The sequence below is a fragment of the Emydura macquarii genome, unplaced genomic scaffold (genome assembly GCF_026122565.2).
Source record: "Emydura macquarii macquarii isolate MOO-44397 ecotype Brisbane River unplaced genomic scaffold, CSIRO-AGI_Emac_v2 contig_1363, whole genome shotgun sequence".
In the NCBI taxonomy this organism is placed as follows: domain Eukaryota; kingdom Metazoa; phylum Chordata; order Testudines; family Chelidae; genus Emydura; species Emydura macquarii.
Window position 1 is genome coordinate 1,483,408 of NW_027131500.1, and position 21,593 is coordinate 1,505,000.

At 41.4% G+C, this 21,593-nt stretch overlaps 1 protein-coding gene and 1 long non-coding RNA gene across 2 annotated transcripts in view; one reads left to right on the top strand and one right to left on the bottom strand.

Moving 5' to 3' along the window:
- LOC137155386 (EF-hand calcium-binding domain-containing protein 6-like) overlaps positions 1-21,593 on the top strand; it is a 94,451-nt gene that overhangs the window by 42,413 nt on the left and 30,445 nt on the right. The window contains exon 13 of the mRNA XM_067551585.1: positions 4,386-4,496. Within this exon, the coding sequence (XP_067407686.1) occupies positions 4,386-4,496 (111 nt within the window). The remainder of the gene's footprint in view (positions 1-4,385; positions 4,497-21,593) is intronic.
- LOC137155411 (uncharacterized) lies at positions 6,454-18,768 on the bottom strand. The gene is made up of 3 exons (XR_010920453.1): positions 18,714-18,768; positions 15,002-15,086; positions 6,454-7,218 (listed from the first exon to the last, which is right to left on the bottom strand). It is a non-coding gene; the product is annotated as an uncharacterized lncRNA (long non-coding RNA).

Here is a 21,593-nt window from a genome sequence, read left to right on the forward strand (position 1 = left end):
AACAGATCACAGAAGTTTTGTAGTTCTGCTGCTTAGGTGACTTCAGTAATACTATGATCCATCTAGCCCAGAATCCTGTCTTTCGACAGTGCCCAATGCCAGGTGCTTCTGAGGGAATGAATAGAACAGATGATCCATCCCCTGTTGCCCATTCCAAGTGAGGCTCTGGACACTTCAGAGCATGGTTTTGCATCCCTGCCCATCCTGGCTAATCATCATTGATGGACCTATACACCATGAACTTATCTAGTTCTTTTTTTAACCCTGGTATAGTCTTGGCCTTCAGAACACCGTCTGGCAAAGAGTTCCACAGGTTGACTGTGCATTGTGTGAAGAAATACTTCCTTTTGTTTGTTTTAAACCTGCTGCCTATTAATTATATTTGGTGACACATATTTTTGTGTTATGAGAAGGAGTAAATAACACTTCCTTAGTTACTTTCTCAACACCAGTCATGATTTTATAAACCTCTGTCATATCCTCCCTTAGTCGTCTGTTTTCCAAGATGAAAATTCCCAATCTTGTTAATCTCTACTCATATGCAAGCTATTCCATATGCCTAATCATTTTTGTTGCCATTTTCTGTACCTTTTCCAAATCTAATATATCTTTTTTGAGATGGGGTGACCAGATCTGCACACAGTATTCGAGATGTGGGCGTACTCTGGATTTATAAAGAGGCATTATGATATTTTCTGTCTATTAGCTATCCCTTTCCTAATGATTCCCAACATTCCGTTATCTTTTTTGACTGCCACTGCACATAGAGTGGACGTTTTCAGAAAACTAGCCACAATGACTCCAAGATCTTTTTCTTGAGTGGTAACAACTAATTTAGAGCCCATCATTTTATACATGTAGTTAGGATTAAGTATTCAAATGTGCATTCCTTTTCATTTATCAACATTGAATTTCATCTGCTATTTTGTTGCCTAGTCACTCAGTTTTGCAAGACCCCTTTGTAACTCTTCGCAGTGTGCTTTGGACTTAACTATCTTGAGTAGTTTTGTATCATCTGCAGATTTTGCCACCTCACTGTTTACCCCTTTTTCCAGATTGTTTATTAATATGTTGAATAGTACTGGTCCCAGTACAGACCCCTGTGGGACACCACTATTTACCTCTTTGCATTCTGAAAACTGACCATTTATTCCTACCCTTCGTTTCCTATCTTTTAACCAGTTACTGATCCAGGAGAGGACCTTCCCTCTTATCCCAGGACCACTTACTTTGCTTAAGAGCCTTTGGTGAGGGACCTTGTCAAAGGCTTTTTGAAAAACTAAATACACTATATCCACTGGATCACCCTTGTCCTCATGTTTTTTGAGCACCTCAAAGAATTCTAGTAGATTGGTGAGGCATGATTTCCCTTTACAAAAACTATGTTGACTTTTCCACAACAAATCATGTTCATCTATGTATCTATAGTTTCTACCAATTTGCCTTGTACTGAAGTTAGGCTTACCAACATGTATTTTCCAGGATCATGTCAGGAGCCTTTTTTAAAAACTGGTGGCACATTAGTTGTCCTCCAGTCATCTGGTACAGAAGTTGATTTAAATGATAGGTTACATACCACAGTTAGTAGTTCTGCAATTTCACATTTGAGTTCGTTCAGAACTCTTGAGTGAATAACATTTGGTCCTGGGGACTTATTACTGTTTAATTTATCAATTTGTTCCAAAACCTCCTCTATCGACAGCTCAATCTAGGACAGTTCCTCACATTTGCCACCTAAAAAGAATGGTTCAGGTTTGGGAATCTCCCTCACATCCTTAGCCATGAAGACTGATGCAAAGAATTTATTTAGTTTCTCTGCAATGGCCTTATCTTCCTTGAGTGCTCCTTTATCATCTCAGTCATCCATTGGCCCCATTGGTTGTTTAGCAAGCTTCCTGCTTCTAATGTACTTAAATTCTTTTTTACTGTTACTTTTTGAGTCTTTGGCTAGCTGTTCTTCAAATTCTTTTTTGGCCCGTTTTTGGCCTAATTATATTTTTACACATCACTTGTCAGAGTTTATGCTCCTTTCTATTTTCCTCAATAGGATTTAACTTCCACTTTTTAAAGGATGCCTTTTTTATTTTAACTACTTCTTATACTTTGCTGTCATGGTGGCACTTTTTTGGTTCTCTTATTATGTCTTTTAATTTGGGGTATACATTTAAATTGAGCCTCTATTATGATGTCTTTAAAAAGTTTCCATCCAGCTTGCAGGGATTTCACTTTTGGCACTGTACTTTTTAATTTCTCTTTAATTAACTTCCTCATATTTGTGTAGTTCCCCTTTCTGAAATGAAATGCTACCATGGTGGGCTGCTTTGGTGTTTTTCCCCTCCACAGAGATATTAAATTTCATTATGTCATGGTCACTATTACCAAGTGGTTCAGCTATATTCACCTCTTGGATCAGATCCTGTGCACCACTTAGGACTAAATCAAGAATTGCCTCTCCTCTTGTGGGTTCCAGGACTAGCTGCTCCAAGAAGCAATCATTTAAGTGTCAAGAAACTTTATCTCTGCATCCTCTCCTGAGGTGACATGTATTTAGTTAATATGGGGATAGTTGAAATCCCCCATTACTGAGTTTTTTATTTTTATATCTCCCTGATATAAAAATCTCCCTAATCTCCCTGAGCATTTCACAGTCACTATCACCATCCTGGTCAGGTGGTCGGTACTATATCCCTCCTGCTATATTCTTATTATTCAAGCATGGAATTACTATCCATAGAGATTCTATGGTACTGTTTGCTTCATTTATGTTTTTTACTTCGTTTGATTTTATGCTTTCTTTCACATATAATGCCACTCCCCCACCATTGACCTATTCCGTCCTTCCGATATATTTTGTACCCTGCTTTACTGTGTCCCATTGATTATCCTCATTCCACCAAGTTTGTGTGATACCTATTATATCAATATCCTCATTTAATATGAAGCACTCAAATTCACCCATCTTAGTCATTAGACTTCTATCATTTGTATATAAGCACTTAAAATTGTCCCTTTTTAGCTGTTTGCTATTATTTGTTTATTTTGTGTGTTTTGTTTTGGTTCTAGATTATCTGTCTTCTATTGAAGATGATTGGTGCTCACTTTTAAATATGTATTGACTTAAATATACTGTCTAAATCCCCAGTCCTGCTGGTCAACCCTTTGGTCCCCACAGAGTCCTAGTGTATGGGAATATGGGTTTGCAGCAGCAACCAATGCTTACATTTGATCACATATCCAAATAATTGATCTCTAAAAGGCATGCCAGCATGTCTTAACCACCAGTATGGATTGCCTGGTAGCTGGTCTTATTGGAGCACCCCAGCCAGGCTAGGTTTCATATTCTTCATTTGGAAAAAACTCAGAGATTGCTTTGTTTTTTCTCAGCTTGGCAGTGTATTGACATTGCATCAGCAATACTGAGGTGTAAATGTAACTAAGTGAAACTAAAGTAAAACTAAATCCGCGGAGATCAAGTGCAAAAAGCAATTGACTCTGCCCCTTTCCACAGACTTCCTGAAAAATAAAACAGGTCAACCAGTGCACAGTACAAAAATTAGCCTTTTCTCCTTGCTCCAAATGTTTGAGAGTCAGAACTCCCTAAAAATAAGCTGTTGTGGAGTTTAGGATAAACAATAGCCTCGTAGAGTAGTTTCTTGAGTTATGTTAAGTGGCAAAGGGGTGATGATGAAAGCATTTATTTGTTGTTTTGGTTATGTTTAGTATATGCTTTCATTACCTTTGCAAAAGGAAAATATATCCCCCCAAAAAGTCAGCTGTCTTATCAGCTTTGCAAAATGATGAATGAATGCCTTGTTCATTATTATTGCTTAAGTCATTCCTATTTATGCCAGTATTTCGAGGATTATGTTTTGATTGTTCTTAAGAGATGAAAACACTTTCTTGCTGATGAATAAACACTGCCACTTTTAAAATATTTGTATGCAAAATGTCTTTAAAGCCATTATGAAATGCTTTCCAAAAGCTTTAAGAAGCTGTTTTTCGAAAAGCCACTTTTTTTCTACATTTTCTTTTATGCTAAACAGTCCAAATGAAAGGCCTTTCAGAGTTAACAAGTTTAAGCAAAACTACTGTTTTAGTGTAATGAATAACTTTTTATAGAGGACAATTGCACACATTTCAATATGCTAGTATTTCTATTTCTGTGCCCCACCAATGCGGGATTCTGTGGTAGAATTTCTTTCTTTGAGAAAGCTGAAAGCGATCAAAACCCTGATTAACCTCTGATATTCACGTGGTGCTCTTGATCTTGAGGACCGAAGCAGTAACAAAGAGTTAATGGCAGCCATATGCTTAGGGTATTGTGGGTACTGTTGACCCAAATGTGAACTCCGAGAGTGACTGCTGCTAACTGCTGTTTGTTTCAGGTTTGGTGTGGAGATTACTGAAGAAGAATTTGAGCTGCTACTTGACAGAATCCCCCTTGATGAAGATGGAAATGTCAGATACCCCCAGTTCATGGCCATGTTTGATTCTCGGTACTCAGCTTATACATTTTATTTCTCGTTTGTTACTAGATTTTTTGTTTAATCTAAGAGATTTACATAACATTTCTAAACAGGCTTGGATTTCTTAAATGTGTTCTTTTATTTCATTCTTTTGTATTTCATGTATATAATATGCTGATAACACTTAAGATTAGGTGATACTATCATTACATTCTATTTATAACTTAATTGCTTTTTAAATACTTATTAATTAGTATATTGTTATGAAGAATTCTCCATTGAGATAAATATTTGCATGTGATATCTAGTGCTAAGAAATATGATAAACTTGTAAGTAAAAACTAATGATTTCTAAAAACAGTAATAGATGCTCTTAATACCGATATAAGAACAAGTTACATTTGCAGATACTATATATAGTATGGAATACTTTTGAGAGGGATAGTTGCTTTATGAAGATTATCTTCTATTCAACCTCTTAAGGTCCAGATATGGATCAAATTTGGGCTAAAACTGACATTTGAGAAGCATGGTGATATTTTATTGTTGAAAACTAGGGCCTGCTCCTGAAAACCATTAATTATGTGAGCAGCACTGTAGAATTCAATGGGACTACTCAAGCAGGTGAGGACAACTTGTTGGAGTAAAGGTTTGACGTAATTAATCCTTAAATTGGAATAGAAAGTGACCACAGCTTGCACAAGACTTTAAGGATGGGAAAAGCAAGACTTATTTTCAATGAGTTGCTTAAAAGGTTAAAGCCCAATCCTGCAGTCCTTGTATACATTAAACGCCTAAATTTTGCAAACTCCTAAAAATGTGCAAAGTCTGCAGGATTGAGACCTCTATACTGGAACCAATTATTAAAGGTCCTTTTTATCTTCAGACATGTTTCCCATATCTTTTCTATGAACTTTTGTGTACATGAGAGTAAACTTACAAATGATAGCTTTCACTTATGCATGTTCCATTTTGGGCATGCACCTACTTGTGCTCACATTTTGCAAACATCTACATGCATGTTTACACTTGTTTGTGCCTTTTAAGTCATCTAAAATGTGCACATGTACCAAAATTAGAATTTGTACCCACAGTAGCCATTGAGGCCATGTGATTTGGAGGTGCAAATTCCAACACTTGCATGCACGTATATATTAGAGCTATTTAAATTGCATGCTAAGTATTCTAGTTTTTAGCAGGTGTTTACACCTACATACTACAAGTGCAAGTAGGTATGCACCCAGTTTTGTGCGCACATACTGGTTGGAAGAGCTGAACAGGAGATAACAAGTCAATTACAAGCCCTGGGGACACAGTTACACAAGGCAAACCGAGAGATGGAAGAAGTGAAAACCTCATGACAGAAAACAGAAGAGGCAGCAAAATAAGAGTAAGAATTCGTTTGGGTAAGGCATATAGGAAGAATTGTCAGCAGTAGCTCAAATGTTCACTAGCTGCACTGTGAACCATGAAGCCATCTGACAATGAGGCTACCTGACAATGGGGTACCGATACATAAACAAAAGGTCTTTTGCCCCTCCTGGGCTCAGCACACAATTCGTCCAGGGCTTGTCAGGAACTCTGCTTCCTCAGTGGTTGGCTGGGCCCAATAAACCCATGTTAAGTGACTGTGCTCCCTGATGGGTCAGAAGAGCCAACAGATCACCATTTAAGCCCTGTAGCAACAGCAGCACAGTGGCTGCTCAATGTTTTCCACACCCACAGCTACACCAGACCTACTTCCTGCCTAGTCCTTTCCTGCTGTGCTCCAGCCCTAGTCCCTGCCTGTCTCTGAATTCCTAATTCCTGGCTCCAACCCTTGGCTTGTCTCCTGACCACAACTCCAGCTTTGCCCTTTGGCTCTGTTCTGACTCCTGGCTCTGACCCTTGGCTTGTCTCTTGACCATGCCTTGGGTTCTGCCCTCTGATTCTACTCTGACCACTAGGTCGCACTCCTGCTCCAACCAGTAGGTTGCATTGCCTACACCTTGATGTGTGACAGTTTGAGCATTCCACTAGATGATAAGAGGGGACTTTGCCCCACAGCATGCCATCTGCAGACAAGTGGCCAGATTGAAAGAGTCAGTCAGACCCTGGAGCAGTATCTTCGCTGTTCCCTGAATTTCCATCAGGATGATTAGCTTCCTCTGCTACATTTAGCCGAGTTTGTGTACAACAACTCGAGCCGTGCTTCAACTCAATGGACTCCATTCTTTGACAATTTGGGTTTTCATCCCCAATTCCATCTGAACATGCTCAAAGGCTCTGCCATACCAGTGGCCGTGAAACTGGTCAGCCATACCAGCAAACACACCAGGAACTCAAAGAGCTCTTAGTTGCTGCTAAAGACGCATATAAGCACTCTAAGCACTACACTGATAGAAAGCAACAAACTGCCTCTTGCAGTTAGGGAGAAGGTTTGGCTCTCGACTGAAAGCCTGAAAACGGAGCGTCTGTGAGCCACGGTTGACCACCAATACCTGGGTCCTTTTTGGATCACTGAACAAATAAACCCAGTGTCCTTGAAGCTTCAACTCCCACAATCATTCAAGATTCACCCCATCTTTTATGTTTCTCTCCTCAAATCATTTGTTGACAACCCTTTCCCCAACTGGGTAGATCCACCTCCACCTCCAGTAATTGTCCACAGGCCGGAGGAATGTGTAGTCCATCAGGTCCTTGACTCCGGACGCATCAGAGTGAAGCTCCAGTTTCTAACAGACTGGAAGGGGTATGGGTCAGAAGAGAAGTCCTGGGAACAAGAAGAAAATGTTCATACTCCTGATCTCCTGTGGGAATTTCACCAAAGGTACCATGACAAACCAGGGCTGAGGACCTCTAGGGAGGGCACTGTCAGGAACTCAGCTGCCTCTGGGCTTGGTTGCCTAGTAACCCAATGAGCTCAGTTGGATCCAATAAACCCACACTAAGTGACTGTGCTCCCTGACTGGTCAGAAGAAACAACATTTAAACCCTGTATCAATAACACCACAGTGGCTGCTCAATGCATTCCACACCCAGAGGTGCACCAGACCTGCTTTCTGTCCTGCATGCCTCTAAACTCCTGATTCCTACCTCCTGGCTTGTCTCCCAACTACAACTCCAGGGGACCACTACAGGAATTAGCTTTATTCCTATGGCTCAGTTCTCCAGCCACAGCCCAGTATTGCTGGGCCTCCCTGGCAGGAGAAACTGGCCTCCTCTGCAGTCTTTTCCCCCACTAAGCTCCCTCTGCCTGCTTATAAGGCCCAGGTACCTAATAGATCATCACTTCACTTTATCCCCTCTATGGAGAAGGGGGGACTAAGCTATCAACCCACTGCCTGACATGTGTGGACTTTGTCTCTAAGTGGGTTTTTTTTCCCTTCTCTAGCAAGTGATGGGGAAAGTTTCCAGGTCTTACACGGCGAGGCTCAATTTCCTGATAATATAGGAAACTGAAGCACATCAAATGATTATGCCCCCAACTGGAATGTAAATATCTTGGTTTCAGTGTCTCTGAAATGTGTGGTATTTCTCAGGTCTAGGGGAGTCATAGTCCTGGAAGTTTTGTGCTAATGAGTTGAGGAAGTGGACAGAGGATGAAGGAACTTGTAGGCTTTGGGTGTGGTCAGACCTTGGTAAAGAGGGATCTAGTCCCCACCGATTATTTGCAGGCTGACCATCCTATTCATATTTTGGACTTAGGATTGGTTTACACTGCTGCTGGTGATTGAGGGGAGATACGCAAGCTACATTATGTAGCTTGCGTACCTCCATCAACATACTTAGGCTGACATACTGTGGTCTCCCGTCGACGCAGTCTTACTCCTTTTGGGGAGGTGGACTAATGGTGTCGATCAGAGAGCCCATCTCCCATCACGACCCACTCAATTGATCCCACTGTGTTGATTGCTGTGGAGCCCGCAGTATAGACACCCTTACTCTGTTGCTGGACTTACCCTCTGGCCACTGAGAGTGGGATAGATGGGATTTGGTTGGGCGTTCTGGACAAGCTACCACAGCATGTGACTGAGTGGGATTGGAAACACTTCTGAGCCCTTCTGGAGACACAACTTGGCAAATTATGTCTAGGAGAGTAAGGGAAGCTGGAGGAGGAACACTGAGGATGCCTGGGAGCTCTTCCCCAGAGCCCACTCTGATCTCTTTGAAACTCCTTCCATGTTCCTCAAGTCTAAATGAGATAAAAGTGGAGAAAGATTTTGGATCTCTCTTGAACAGAACCCAGAGGAGGAAAGTCAGACAGACTCTCTAAGCCACAGGAGGTAAGAGAAATTTGAATCAGTCATCCTCTAAATCCAAGCCTTCTGACTAATTTTGTGCTTCAGAACCAGGGAATTTGTATGGCATGGTTGTGGATCAGTGAAGATGAGGTGCTCTAGGAAGCATATTGCCAATTGGCAGTTGGAAACAGGGTCAGAGCTCAGGGCTGGTCACTGAGTTTCCCCATTCTGACTTACAGAATAAGTTTTGTATCTAGAAGATTATCTGCAGCTGGCAGGAAAACTCTGGGCCCAGGGGTTGGTGCCTAAACCACCACAGAGGCTACTTCAAAGGCTTAGCTATGTCATACCCTCAGGTGCACATCTGTGTAGGGAAATGGCCCTTGAAAGGCTGCTTCTGCAGTTTTACTAGCTTGGCATTGGCCAAGAAACCACCATCTTCTGATGCCTCTTGAAAGTAGTCCCATGCACCTAACCACAGTAACCCTTAAAAAGATTGGGATGGATGTGGAAGAGTCAGTAAAGAAGAGTGGTATATTTTAGTAATAACAGATTATATTATGCAGTATCCCAAAGCCATCCTGTTTCAAGCCACCACAGCAAGAATCATAGCTAGAGAATTAATTCAGATATTTTCACTAGTGAGTTTGCCCTCTCAGAGTCTTACAGCCCAGGGTACTAAAATTTACATCACACCTATTCTGACAATTTTGGTACCTGTTGAAAATCAAGCCTTTGCCAACCTCAGTCTGCCATCCCCAGCTATTTGATATTCCAGAAGGGGGGGCAGAGCCTACCAGGAACTAAAAGCCTCTCCCCTCAGTTGAGTGGGAGGGGTGTTACAGGCCTGGGAATCAACGGATTCTGTGCAACAACAAAAAAAGAGAAAAAAAACGGATGGAAGTGAAGGTCAAAGGTGTAAAACAAGGGTACCGGATGGGAGCATTGAGTAGAGAACCCCTGACAATGCCCACTGCTCTGCAAAGGAGTCCAAGGAGTCAGTAGATGCCATCCAGAATTCTGGCTGGATGTATGAAATGTCCCAGGAATTAATGTGCCACTCCCAGGCTGGTGAGCTGGTGGAATGTTTTAACAGAACTCTTAAAACCATATTTTGAAGACTGCAGAGTTTGAGATTAAAGACTGAGACAAGATTTTGCCCTATCTACTCTGAACGGTGAAGGAAGTTCCCCCCAAGCCTCTACTGGCTTTCCCTGTTGAGTTTTGATACAGAAGGAAAATTAAAGAATACTATCCTGATCCAGATGCCTGGAAGGTTAGTGGACCTGTGCCACCATTGTACTACAGTAAGTTCTGAGGAAACAAAATCAAGAATGGACATATCTGTAGTTATCCAAAAGTGTCAAAGCCTTAGGGGAAAAAATCCTTTGAACAAAATAAGTGGGGTTCATTCGGGGCCTTGCTGTTGTCAGTAGCTTGTGTCACTAATGGATTTACTCACAAAAACAATCTCTGTGCAAAGTTCCAGAGGGGTAGCCGTGTTAGTCTGTATACAGCAAAAACAACGAGAGTCCTGTAGCACCTTAAAGATTAACAAATTCCTGTGGGCATAAGCTTTCATGGGCTGCTGCAACCCACTTTGTCAGATGCATGAAGTGGAAATCACAGATAAGAGGTATATATATACATCCAGGGGTAAGAAACATAACAATGCGGAGGGCAAGTGCTAACAAAGTTAGCTCAGTTAGGATAGATGAGGCCTATTCATAACCATTGATTAGAAGGTGAGAATGTGTGAACAGTGACAATTATGTCTTGTAATGCGATAACCATTCCCAGTCCCTATTCAGACCCAGTTTGATTGTGTCAAGTTTGCATATGAGTTCCAGCTCTGCAGTTTCTCACTGAAGTCTGTTTTTGAAGATTTTTTGTTGATGAATGGCGACTTTTAAGTCAGCTCCGGAGTGTCCTGGGAGATTGAAGCGATCTCCTACTGGCTTATGGAGGTTACCACTTTTTAGGTCTGATTTGTGTCCATTTATTCTTTTGCATAGTGACAGTCCGGTTTGGCCAATGTACATGGCAGAGGGGCATTGCTGGCACTTGATGGCATATATTACATTAGTAGATGTGCAGGTGAATGAGCTCCTGATGGTGTGATTGATGTGGTTAGGACCTGTGATGGTGTCACTACAGTCGATGTGTGGGCAGAGTTGGCAACGGGATTTGTTGCAGGGATATGTTCCTGTGTTAGTGTTCTTCTTGTATGGTATACGGTTGCTGGTGAGTATTTGCTTCAGGTTAGGGGGCTGTCTGTAAGCAAGGATAGGGCTACGTCCCACGGCTTGAACGAGTGAGAGATCATCTGCTAGGATAGTTGTAGATCCTTAATGATGTGTTGGAGAGATTTTAGCTGGGGACTATAGGTGATGGTCAGTGGTGTTCTGTTGTTTTCTTTGTTGGGTCTGTCCTGTAGTAGGTGACTTTTGGGTGCCCATCTGGCTCTGTCAATTTGTTTCTTCACCTCCCCAGGTGGGTATTGTAGTTTTAAGAATGTTTTATGGAGATCCTGTAGGTGTTTGTCTCTGTCTGAGGGATCGGAGCAAATCCAGTTGTATCTTAGAGCTTGGCTGTAGACAATGGATCGTGATTCACTTGTCCTAACAGTCATCTGTACAAGTTGGGTGCTGTGCAGCCTAGACATCAACAGAATATTTCATTCACAAACAGATGCCTTCAAGAGTGTGCTTGTGGCCATCCTCTTACAGACATACCAGTGCCAGGAACTCCAAGTCCTCTATATCAGAATGAGACTTTTACCTCAGGAAACCAGATAATTTGCTGTGAAAAAAATGCCTGGTGAGCCTCTGGGCAGAGCGGCACTCCAAGGGTCTTCTTTCATCCTAGTCACAGATCATGCACCCCTCCAGTGGTCACATACTATGAAAAAGACCAGTCTATGTTTTAGCCATTTGTGCCTGGCCTCACAGCCCTACCAATTCTGCATGAAGAACTATTCAGAGACAGATAATGGAAATGCTGATTTCTGTTCCCTGAATGATGGGACCCTGGTGACACATGCTGAGTGTACTCTCAGGTACATTTAAAAGAAGGATATACAGTGGTGTTTGCTACCCCAGAGGACTCAGATTCTGGGGCTGGGCCCACTCAGAAAGAGCTAGATTCAAAACCCTTTCCCTCTTCTGCATCTGATAGGATTTAGGCACCAGCCAGAAAAGGAGTAAGAGTCTGGGAGATCAATGCAGCTAGAGCTTCTCAGGCAACCAGGCTCAGCTTTCCATACTGGACAAAAAGAGGAAGTTGGGAACTAGAATGGAGAGGAGGGTGCCCTGATCATAGGAATGGATCAGACACTCAGAATAAGATGGTGTGTGTTTATTTTGGGACTGTGTACTCTGGAAACGAAGCATTTTGTTTGAAGGCTGTGTTTGATCCCAGGGAGAGAGGCTGGGAGGGCCAGAGCATGGACCTGGAAGAGTCCAACCTGTAACAGGGCCAGATTTGAATCTGGTATTGGTGGGTGATGTTGAAAGGCCATGCACTCATTTACCATGGCGATAGGCATCACTTAAGGCCTTAGACAGAATTTGGTCCAACTACTTGATCTCATCTTTACTGCTACACCCTTCCCACTCCTTTATGTGTAATTTCTCATTTAGGCTGTAAATGTTCAGGTCTTGTCTTCTTATGTGTCTGTAAAGTGCCAAACACACTGACAGCCTGATTATGCAAGTTGCTGAGCTTTGGCTGAGAGATGCTGAGCACCCTCACTGATTAAATAAGTCATTAGAAGTTGAGGATATACAGCACCTTGCAAGACTAGGCCCTTATGGCACTGCATAAGGAATAATTATTAACACTATAAATACTAGAAAATAATATTTTGCAATATTCTGTAGAAGTTTCATCTACAGAAAATTTGTATCAAGTTGATCACAAATTAATGGTGCAAAATGTAGTGATATATTCAGTATTGCTAGCCCCAAGCATTAACAAAATCTTGAGTCTGACTTAAGATTTAAAAAAAAAAAAATTGTTTTTTTTTTTGGTCTTCTGGTTCTTGAGCTTTTAGGGTTCACATTTTCGAGCTTTTTTTCCCCTACATTCATGAGGGCTAGAAACTTACTTAAAAAAAAAAATTAAACCTGAGATTCTCACATAATCTCCTGACTTCATGAGTCAGCAGCTTTCAAGAAAACATTACATTTTGCAAAACTATCTATCAAGTTATGAGAATTGGCAGAAGTGAATTGATTCCTCTTTGCTGTGCATCTTCCTAACTCCTGTGCACACATTGACATAAGAATATACCTGTCAATGTTTAAATGCAACAAAATATTTTACTTCAAGATCTGTATGTGACTTTCTAAATAACTCATGCCTTAAATTCCTGAGCAATGCACTGCTGACGCCACTACATTTCCCTGCAAAACATGCAGAGTATTTCTCTCTACCTTGTAAATCTGAGTCTGTTTGGAGCTAATCTTTCACATTAGATGCAAGCAGAACTGTCACTGAATTTTCAAGGAATATTTGCCTTCACAAATTTTCTGTGGTTTTTCTCTGAGTAGGGTGTGTGTGCGTGTGCACACAACCAGTTCCCTAAATGATCAGTTCTCGCTTCAGAATGCTCTAAACTTTGAAATTTACAGACATTGATATAGCTGATAGTTATTCTTTAGAAATAGTTTCAATTTATACATAAATCTTTATCAGTTTTAATGGTACAATTATGTATTTGAACACATTGCATGCAAATAATCACTCATTGGTGTCCAACATTCATTGACTTGAGTGGGAAAATGAACAGGCCCTAGATATGTGTGGTTCTGGGTAACTCCTTATTTGCTATATGTTAAGTACAGTGAGCTAAATTCTTCTTTCATTTACACTTGTGTGTATCTGGAATAACTTCATTTACTCCAGTGTCACACCAGTGTAACAGAAAGCAGAAGAAAGAACTGAGACACTTCTTCCTTTCGCTTTCATTTCTTCTCACATCTTAGCTCCTTTAAGACCTAATTAACTCAAATCAATGTCCTGTTTTCTGCTGCTTGCCATGTTGCTTCAGATTTTGTGGTGCAGCAGCCATTTTTTGTTGGTAGTAGTTCTCCACTCGCATTCCCACCAGCCCATGTGGAAAGGGGAGAAGTGGGCTGTTGTGTACCCACTGTAACTTGGATTCCTCTCTGTTGTGGCTTTCAGCAGAAGGTACTCTGTAGGAATTTAGGGGCAGGGCCAGGGTGGAGGATGGAGGGTAGCAGTGGACTGGTTGGTCTCTATATCAGTGGTGTGCAAAGTGGGGGATGCTCTCCGAGTGGGGAGCGTAAGAAGTTCTCTGGCAGGGAAATGAAGAAACTGGAATCCCATGAGTCCTGCAGGACCCATTGCCATAATAGCGGGAGAGGGATAAAAATAGAGCGGGTATTGTGGGGCAGGATGGGAGTGGGATTAAAAAAATAGTCTTCCAGCACTGCAAACATGAATGTCCCGGCCAGCAGCTGCTGCTCTATGACTGCCCAGCTCTAAAGGCAGTGCCATTGCCAGCAGCAGCACAGAAGTAAGGGTGGCAATGGGAAGGGGGTGCGGGGGAGGGTGGCATGACAGATTCCATGAATGGTAAGGGGGGCACGACTGGAAAAGTTTGCACATCACTGCTCTATGTCATCATCCTCTACTAGTGCCACAGATATCCAAGCAAGAGTTAATGCTGCTTGAAACAGTATCAACTTCCTCTGGATGCCTTCTGCATCTGCTGTTTAGCAAGTACCAGGAGACCCAGCCAATCAGCAGCAGCCGTGGTGGAGGGCAGAGGGACAACTATCTTTATGGACACTTCAATCATCTGGTCCCTTCCCCACAGATCGTTGGCACCTCACTCCCTCTGGACACTTCCCCCTTGAAGCGATAACTTAAGGAAACTCCGTTAGGAGAACCTCAGAGACTTTTCTGTCTCTGGATATGTACAGATTGCATAGTAAGCACAGACTTTGACTCAGGTTTAAGCCTAAGCTCCCCTTCTGTCCACACACAAATCAGACTGACTTGGGCCAGAAAGCTTTTTGGACTCAGGTTAGCAGACCAGGTCAGGAGGGTGGGTTCGAGCCCAAGTCCCCATCTAACTCGGGTCCAAGCCCTGTCATTCTGCAGTGTTGACGCAGTTCAGGCTGCAGACCTGAATCAGAAGGTCTGGGTAATGCAGCATGGACATATTAGCATGATTGTGAGACCCGCATCCACCTAGGTTAACAAGGCAGTGCAGATTTGGAAACACTGAGTCCACAAACACGGGTCCTGCAGACACAGGTTTACAATGCAGCATAGACATACTCCCTGTGGCCCTTTCCTGCAGGTTTCTCTTCAGGAGGGGGTGACCTGGCTCTTCATTTTTCACCTGTTTATATTAAAATAAGTTCTGTGGAAAAAGAAGTCAAAAGAAGCAGTTAGGAAAAGTTAAGCTGGCACTGAAACATGGTGTTATTTGTACAACTAACATTTTCACTGGGAATTCAATTTACTACAAATGTAATACATTATATATTTTCTAATGCAATGTCATTTTATTTCCAAAAGAACACTCTAATGAATTTTAGTATTAGGTTGTCTAAAATATTGCTTTGCATTAGAATGTTCCCCCGTCTGCTTCCTTCCTTCACTCCTCATTGCTTCCCAATTGTTCCAGGCATGCCTGATGCAAACCCTAAAATTATGGTGTTGATATGTTTACACAGTGAGCCCCAGAAGGCTCAACTTCTGAATAGTGTGATTTGGAAATTGTCAGTTAAAACAGTCCTATAGCTATCAGTGAGAGGAGGGTTGAATGGATTATTTCAAAGAGTGACATATACAAGAAGATATCCCTCAGCTTCACATTTGATGATGGCGGGGGTGAGGGGGGAAGGAAATCCAGTGCCTGGTTGTAGATGAAACATAGAGGTGTCATGTAGTAAGGTGAGTTGTAAGTAGCTATCTTTTCCCCCCTGTAACAACATTTGATATTAGTGTGTAGTGTTTGTGCACTATATAGACGAAAAAGTAGCTTAGGATCTAATATGTCAACATTAGTTATAGCAGAGCAGCATGATATATTATTATGTGTATATTAGATATTTATCATTTGCTAGTAATTAGCTATGTTAGAGTAGCATTTATTCCTCAGTAGATGGATACCAACATCAGAGGAAAATATATCAGAGAAAGCAGCTGCTTCCCTGGCCCTGCCACCTCACAGCCATGGCATACACATGTGCCCTTTCAACCTGCAAATCCTCAACTTTGCAGGCATAAGGCCTTTTGAAGGCCCAGGATGGAGGGTGTGTTAGGCCATTCCATGCTCCCTACCCAGCTTTTGAGCCCCTCCACTTGTATTAGTGGAGGATTGGATCTAGAAGATGGATTGTTGTTTCTTGATTTTACATTTGTTTATGGTGGTTTTAGCTCACTGCCTTTCAGAATAGTGACTAAGTGTCACTGTCTCCTACTGTGCAGCACAGCTGGAATTGACTTGTAACAGTTTAAGGTAGACTATAGCACAATTTATCTTTGTACAGTGTATACAGAAATAAATTTGCCTAGGCAAATTTTCAAAAGTGTTCAGCATTGGCCTAACCCTGCTTCATTGAAGTCAATGGTAAAACTCCCATTCACTTCAGTGGGCACAGTTAGGCCATAAGAGCTTTTGAAATTTCTGCCCTAAATAATTTGCATTGTCAAATTTATTTCTACACACTGTATAAAGATAGACTATAGTGCAATATTCCTTAAAATGTTGATTAATGAATTCCTGCTACACTGCTCATTAGGGGGCAGTCACTACTGTGAAAAGAACAATCCAGAATGACTATGTAGACTGATTAATATGCCACATAGATGAGTTATTTTAAAGGTTGGACATGAAGTGGTGTTGTATCCGTTTTGGTCCCAGGATATTAGCGAGACAAGGCAGGTGAGGTAACATCTTATACTGGACCTAGGACCAGCTCTTGACCAAAGCTATCCACACATTAGGAAAAGTGTCCTGGATTTATGGTTTATTACAATAAACTGTAACCCACTAACTATGCCCCCCAGACTTTCTTTTCCTCTCTGTGACTAAAGGGGTGTTAATTGGCCACTTCACTTTGAAAGTTCTTTGAAATATTTGTTAACTACAGATGTTAAACAATCTTGTCCACCTTGTATTTAGCTGTGACACTCTGAGTACAAAATCCAGACCTGAAGAAGAGCTCAGTGTAAGCTCGAAAGCTTGTCTCTCTCACCAACAGAAATTGGTCCAATAAAAGATATTACCTCACCCACTTGTCTCCCTAAAGGGTGGATATGTCATTATTATTTATTTGTATTGAAGTAGCACCCATCAGGATTGGGACCCCATTGTGCTAAGCACTATAGACAGAGATAACATAAAAATAGTCCCTATCCTAAGGAGTTTACAATCTAGCTAAATCCTTTCAGAAATCTAAGACAAGTCATTATAGCATCCAACCAGCAGCTAAGGATCTTATTAGAAATTAGAGATCTTCTGTGACAACAGACAGGAATGACCTGGACAATAGAGAAATGTCAGTATTCTCAGCCCTGTCTGAGAAGGAGCTAAACCTAGAGGTCAGATACAAGTTAAAATATATTCCCATCACTCCCTCCTTTAATCCGCTCCTCCCCCACAACATAGGAGGTGAGCATTCAGTTTGCCACCAGTCCCCCCACACATGGATTTCCTGCTTCTGATCTGTAAGTCAGACAGAACCAACCACTGCTGCACATAGAATCAGGGTTGGAAGGGACTTCAGGTGGTCATCTAGTCCCACCCCCTGCCCAAACCACAACTAAATCACCCCAGCGAGGGCTTTGTCAAACCACCCCTTAAAAACCTGTAAGGATGGAGATGCCACTACCTCCCTAGCTAACCCATTCCAGTGCTTCACCACCCTCCTAGTGAAAAAGTTCTTCCTAATATCCAACCAAGACCTCCCCCACTGCAACTTGAGACCATTGCTCCTCATTCTGTTATCTACTACCACTGAGAACAGCCTAGCTCCATCCTCCCTGGAACCCGTTTTCAGGTAGTTAAAGGCTACTATCAAATCCTCTCTTATTCTTCTCTTCTGCAGACTTAACAAGTCTAGTTCCCTCAGCCTTTCCTCATAAGTCATGTGCTTCAGCCCCCTAATCATTTTTGTTGCCCTCCTCTAGACTCTCTCCAATTTTTCCACATTCTTCCTGTAGTGGACATTTTGGTTCCTCTGTCTTCTGCAGTCTCCACTGTGCCTAAATGTTAGGCAACCATAACAACGCTTTATTTACAACATTTTCCATTTTTAACCGGTTCCCAAAGAGCTCCACAGAATTAAAAAATACAATTATAACATCAAATTATATAGAAAAGCAGGAGGATGTTTTCCAATGCGATCTGTAATGTGATGAAGACTCCCTGAGGCAGAAAGATACAGAAAGGGTGTTTGTTCCAAACATCAGCAACTGTGTAGAAGGAAGCTTTTGCCTCCCAGGGGTGAGATTAAGTGGGAACAGTGAGGGAAGTAGAATGACAAGGTAAATGAGAGAGGCTGTCACAACGTCATGAAAGGTTTTATATCTAAGGATAGTTTTCTGTGGGACCTGAAGGTGCAAATGATATGGTCATGCTTCTTTTTAAATATGAATTTGGGCAACAGCATTCTGCACACATAGGAGTTTGGAGAGCTGGTGTATGAAGAGGTCATAGGCAAGGCCAGCTTTAAAACTCATGAGTTTTCTTGCTGTAAGAGAAGTAGGGCCCACCTCCTTGGGCTTAGCAGGGTTCATGCTATATTTACCAACATCTGGAGACTTGTCCCCAGACAAGTATCTTAAATACACCAGAAGCCTGGCCGTCCTTGTCTGCTTGATTCCGGAGTATCCATCAATGATTACACAAGTTATCAAAACAGCTGTCCCATTCCCCTCCCAATTTACAGAGATCTGTGATGGTCTGGCAGGGAAATACCATGAAATACAGGAGCATGCATAAATAAATAAATAAATAAATAAAATAGAATTCACTAACTTAAAAGTGTGCCTTTTCTGGCTTTCTTCCTCCTTCTATTTTGTTGATGCCTCTGTGTCTGCCCTTCTCTGTTGCTAGTTTTACCTTTTTAAGCTCTCCTTCTCCAGGTGGCACATGTTCTGCAGGTGTGCCTAATTGGTCCTGCCTGAGTGCATGCTCTTTAGCCTTTCTAATCAGTGGGAAGATCACATCTCCCTTTGTGCCAGCTTCCTACAGCTGACCCAACTCTGCCACAAAGTTATTGCCTATTCTACTAGGCGGTTGCATTGGTAGCTCAGCAGAGGAGCCGTGTCAGTTTCAGGTAAAAGGCCTGTGGCTGGGAGCCCACTTGCACTGGCCCTAGCACAGTTGCCCCTACAGTTCCCAGATTCAAGCATAAATCAGTCAGGGGCCTCAGCCAATAATCAGGGAATGCTGGTTTGTGGTTTTCATAGATTCCAAGGTCCTGCCGGGGTCAGCTAGAAGAGGGAGCCAAGAATAGCACACAAACTTTAGGAAAAGCTTCTCTGGCAAACTGATCAATTTACATTTTGAAGGCAGACTTCACCAAAGATGACTGGAAAATTACTTTTAAAAAAAAGTTCAGCTCAACAGTTCTTAAAGTCATAGAGAAGGTTTCACCAGAAGTCGAGTTGAGAGGCAGTAGCATACACAGACAGTTCCAGAGGGGTAGCACAGACAGTGTTGCAGAGGGGGATAGGTAAATTGTAAACAAAGGAGAAGTGGGAGGAAAATGTAGCAAACTCTCTCATTTTTTATTACTTGAGTTTGACCTACATGCTTGGCATTGTATAAACAGAAGATGTAGAATCAGAATCATAGGAGTGGAAAAGACCTCGAGAGGTCTTCTAGCCGAGTCCCCTGCACTCAAGGTAAGACTAAGTATTATCTAAACCATCCCTGACAAGTGTTTGTCTAACCTTCTGTTAAAAGTCTCCACAACCTCCCCAGGCAATTTATTACAGTGCTTAACTACCCTGACAATTAGAAAGTTTTTCCTAATGTCCAAACTAAATTCCCCCTGCTGCAATTTAAGTCCATTGCTTCTTATCCTATCCTCAGATGTTAAAGAGAACAATTTTTCTCCCTTATCTTTGTTACAACCTTTTATGTACTTGAAAACTGTTATCATGTCCCCCCTCAGTCTTCTCTTTTCCAGACTAACCAAAACCAATTTATTCAATCTTCCAACATAGGTCATGTTTTCTAGACCTTTAATAATTTTTATTGCTCTTCTCTGGATTTTTTCCAGTTTGTCCACAGTTTTTCTGAAATGTGGTGCCCAGAACTGGACACAATACTCCAGTTGAGGCCTAATCAGCACGGAGTACAGCGGAAGAATTACTTCTTATGTCTTGCTTACAACTCTCCTGCTAATACATCCCAGAATGATGTGGGGTTTTTTTTGCAACAGTATTAACACTGTTAACTCGTATGTATCTTGTGATCCTCTATGACTCCCAGATCCCTTTCTGCAGTTCTCCTTCCTAGGCAGTCATTTCTCATTTTATATGTGTGCAGCTGATTGTTCCTTCCTAAGTGGAGTACTTTGCATTTGTCCGTATTGAATTTCATCCTGTTTACTTCAGACCATTTCTCCAGTTTGTCTAAATCATTTTGAATGTTAATTCTATCCTCCAAAGCACTTGTAACGCCTCCCAGCTTGGTATCATCTGCAAACTTAAGAAGTGTACTCTCTATGCCATTATCTAAATCATTGATAAAGATATGGAACAGAACTGGACACAGAACTGATCCCTGCAGGACCCCTCTTGATATACACTTCCACCTTGATTGTGAATCACTGGGAATGGTTTTCCAATCAGTTATGCACCCACCTTATAGTAGTTCCACCTAGGTTGCATTTCCCTAGTTTGTTTATGAGGTCATGTGAGACAGCATCAAAAGCCTTACTATAGTCAAGATATACCACATCTACCATTTCCCCCCATCCACCAGGCTTGTAACCCTGTCAAAGAAAGCTATTAGGTTGGTTTGACATGATTTATTCTACTGACTGTTACCTTATTATCGTCTAGATGTTTGCAAATTGATTGCTTAATTATTTGCTCAGTTATTTTTCTGGGTAAAGAAATTAAGCTGTTTGGTCTGTAATTCTCTGGGTTGACCTTATTCTCCTTTTTATAGATTGGCACTATATTTGCCCTTTTCCAGTTCTCTGGAACCTCTCCCGTCTTCCACAACTTTTCGAAGATAAGCACTAGTGGCTCAGATATTTCTTCAGTCAGCTCCTTGAGTATTCTAGGATGCATTTAATCAGGCCTAGCTGACTTGAAGATATCTAACTTTTCTAAGTAATTTTTAACTTGTTCTTTCGCTGTTTTAGCCTCTGATCCTACCTCATTTTCACTGGCATTCATTAAGTTAGATGTTCAATTGCTACTAAACTTTTTGGTGAAAATTGAAACAAAAAAGTCATTTAGTACTTCTGCCATCTCCACATGTACTGATAATTTTTGTTCCAAGGAGCAATCTAAATCAAATACCTGTAACTATATGATCCATACTTTGAAGCTTCCAACTCAATCATTGTCTTTTTGAGTGTGCTACACTGGGTGAGTTAATATTGAAAAACCTATATAATGCATAGATCCACTGATCTATGAGAAAATGAGATTGATCTGTAATTAAATTTAAGAACCTGTCATGAACACATGAGTGTCAGACTTGTTCTATCTGAATCAGTTTGAAATTGTAGGTTTTAGTAAATGAAAAAAATTCAGGCGAGGATAACAATTTTCTGTTTTATAATAACTGTCTATGGTTTCATTCTACATGTGGGAATTCTGTTTGTCAAGTACTTGAAGATCAAGTCCATAATTGGCTACTACTCAGAAATATATATAATATATATTAGAT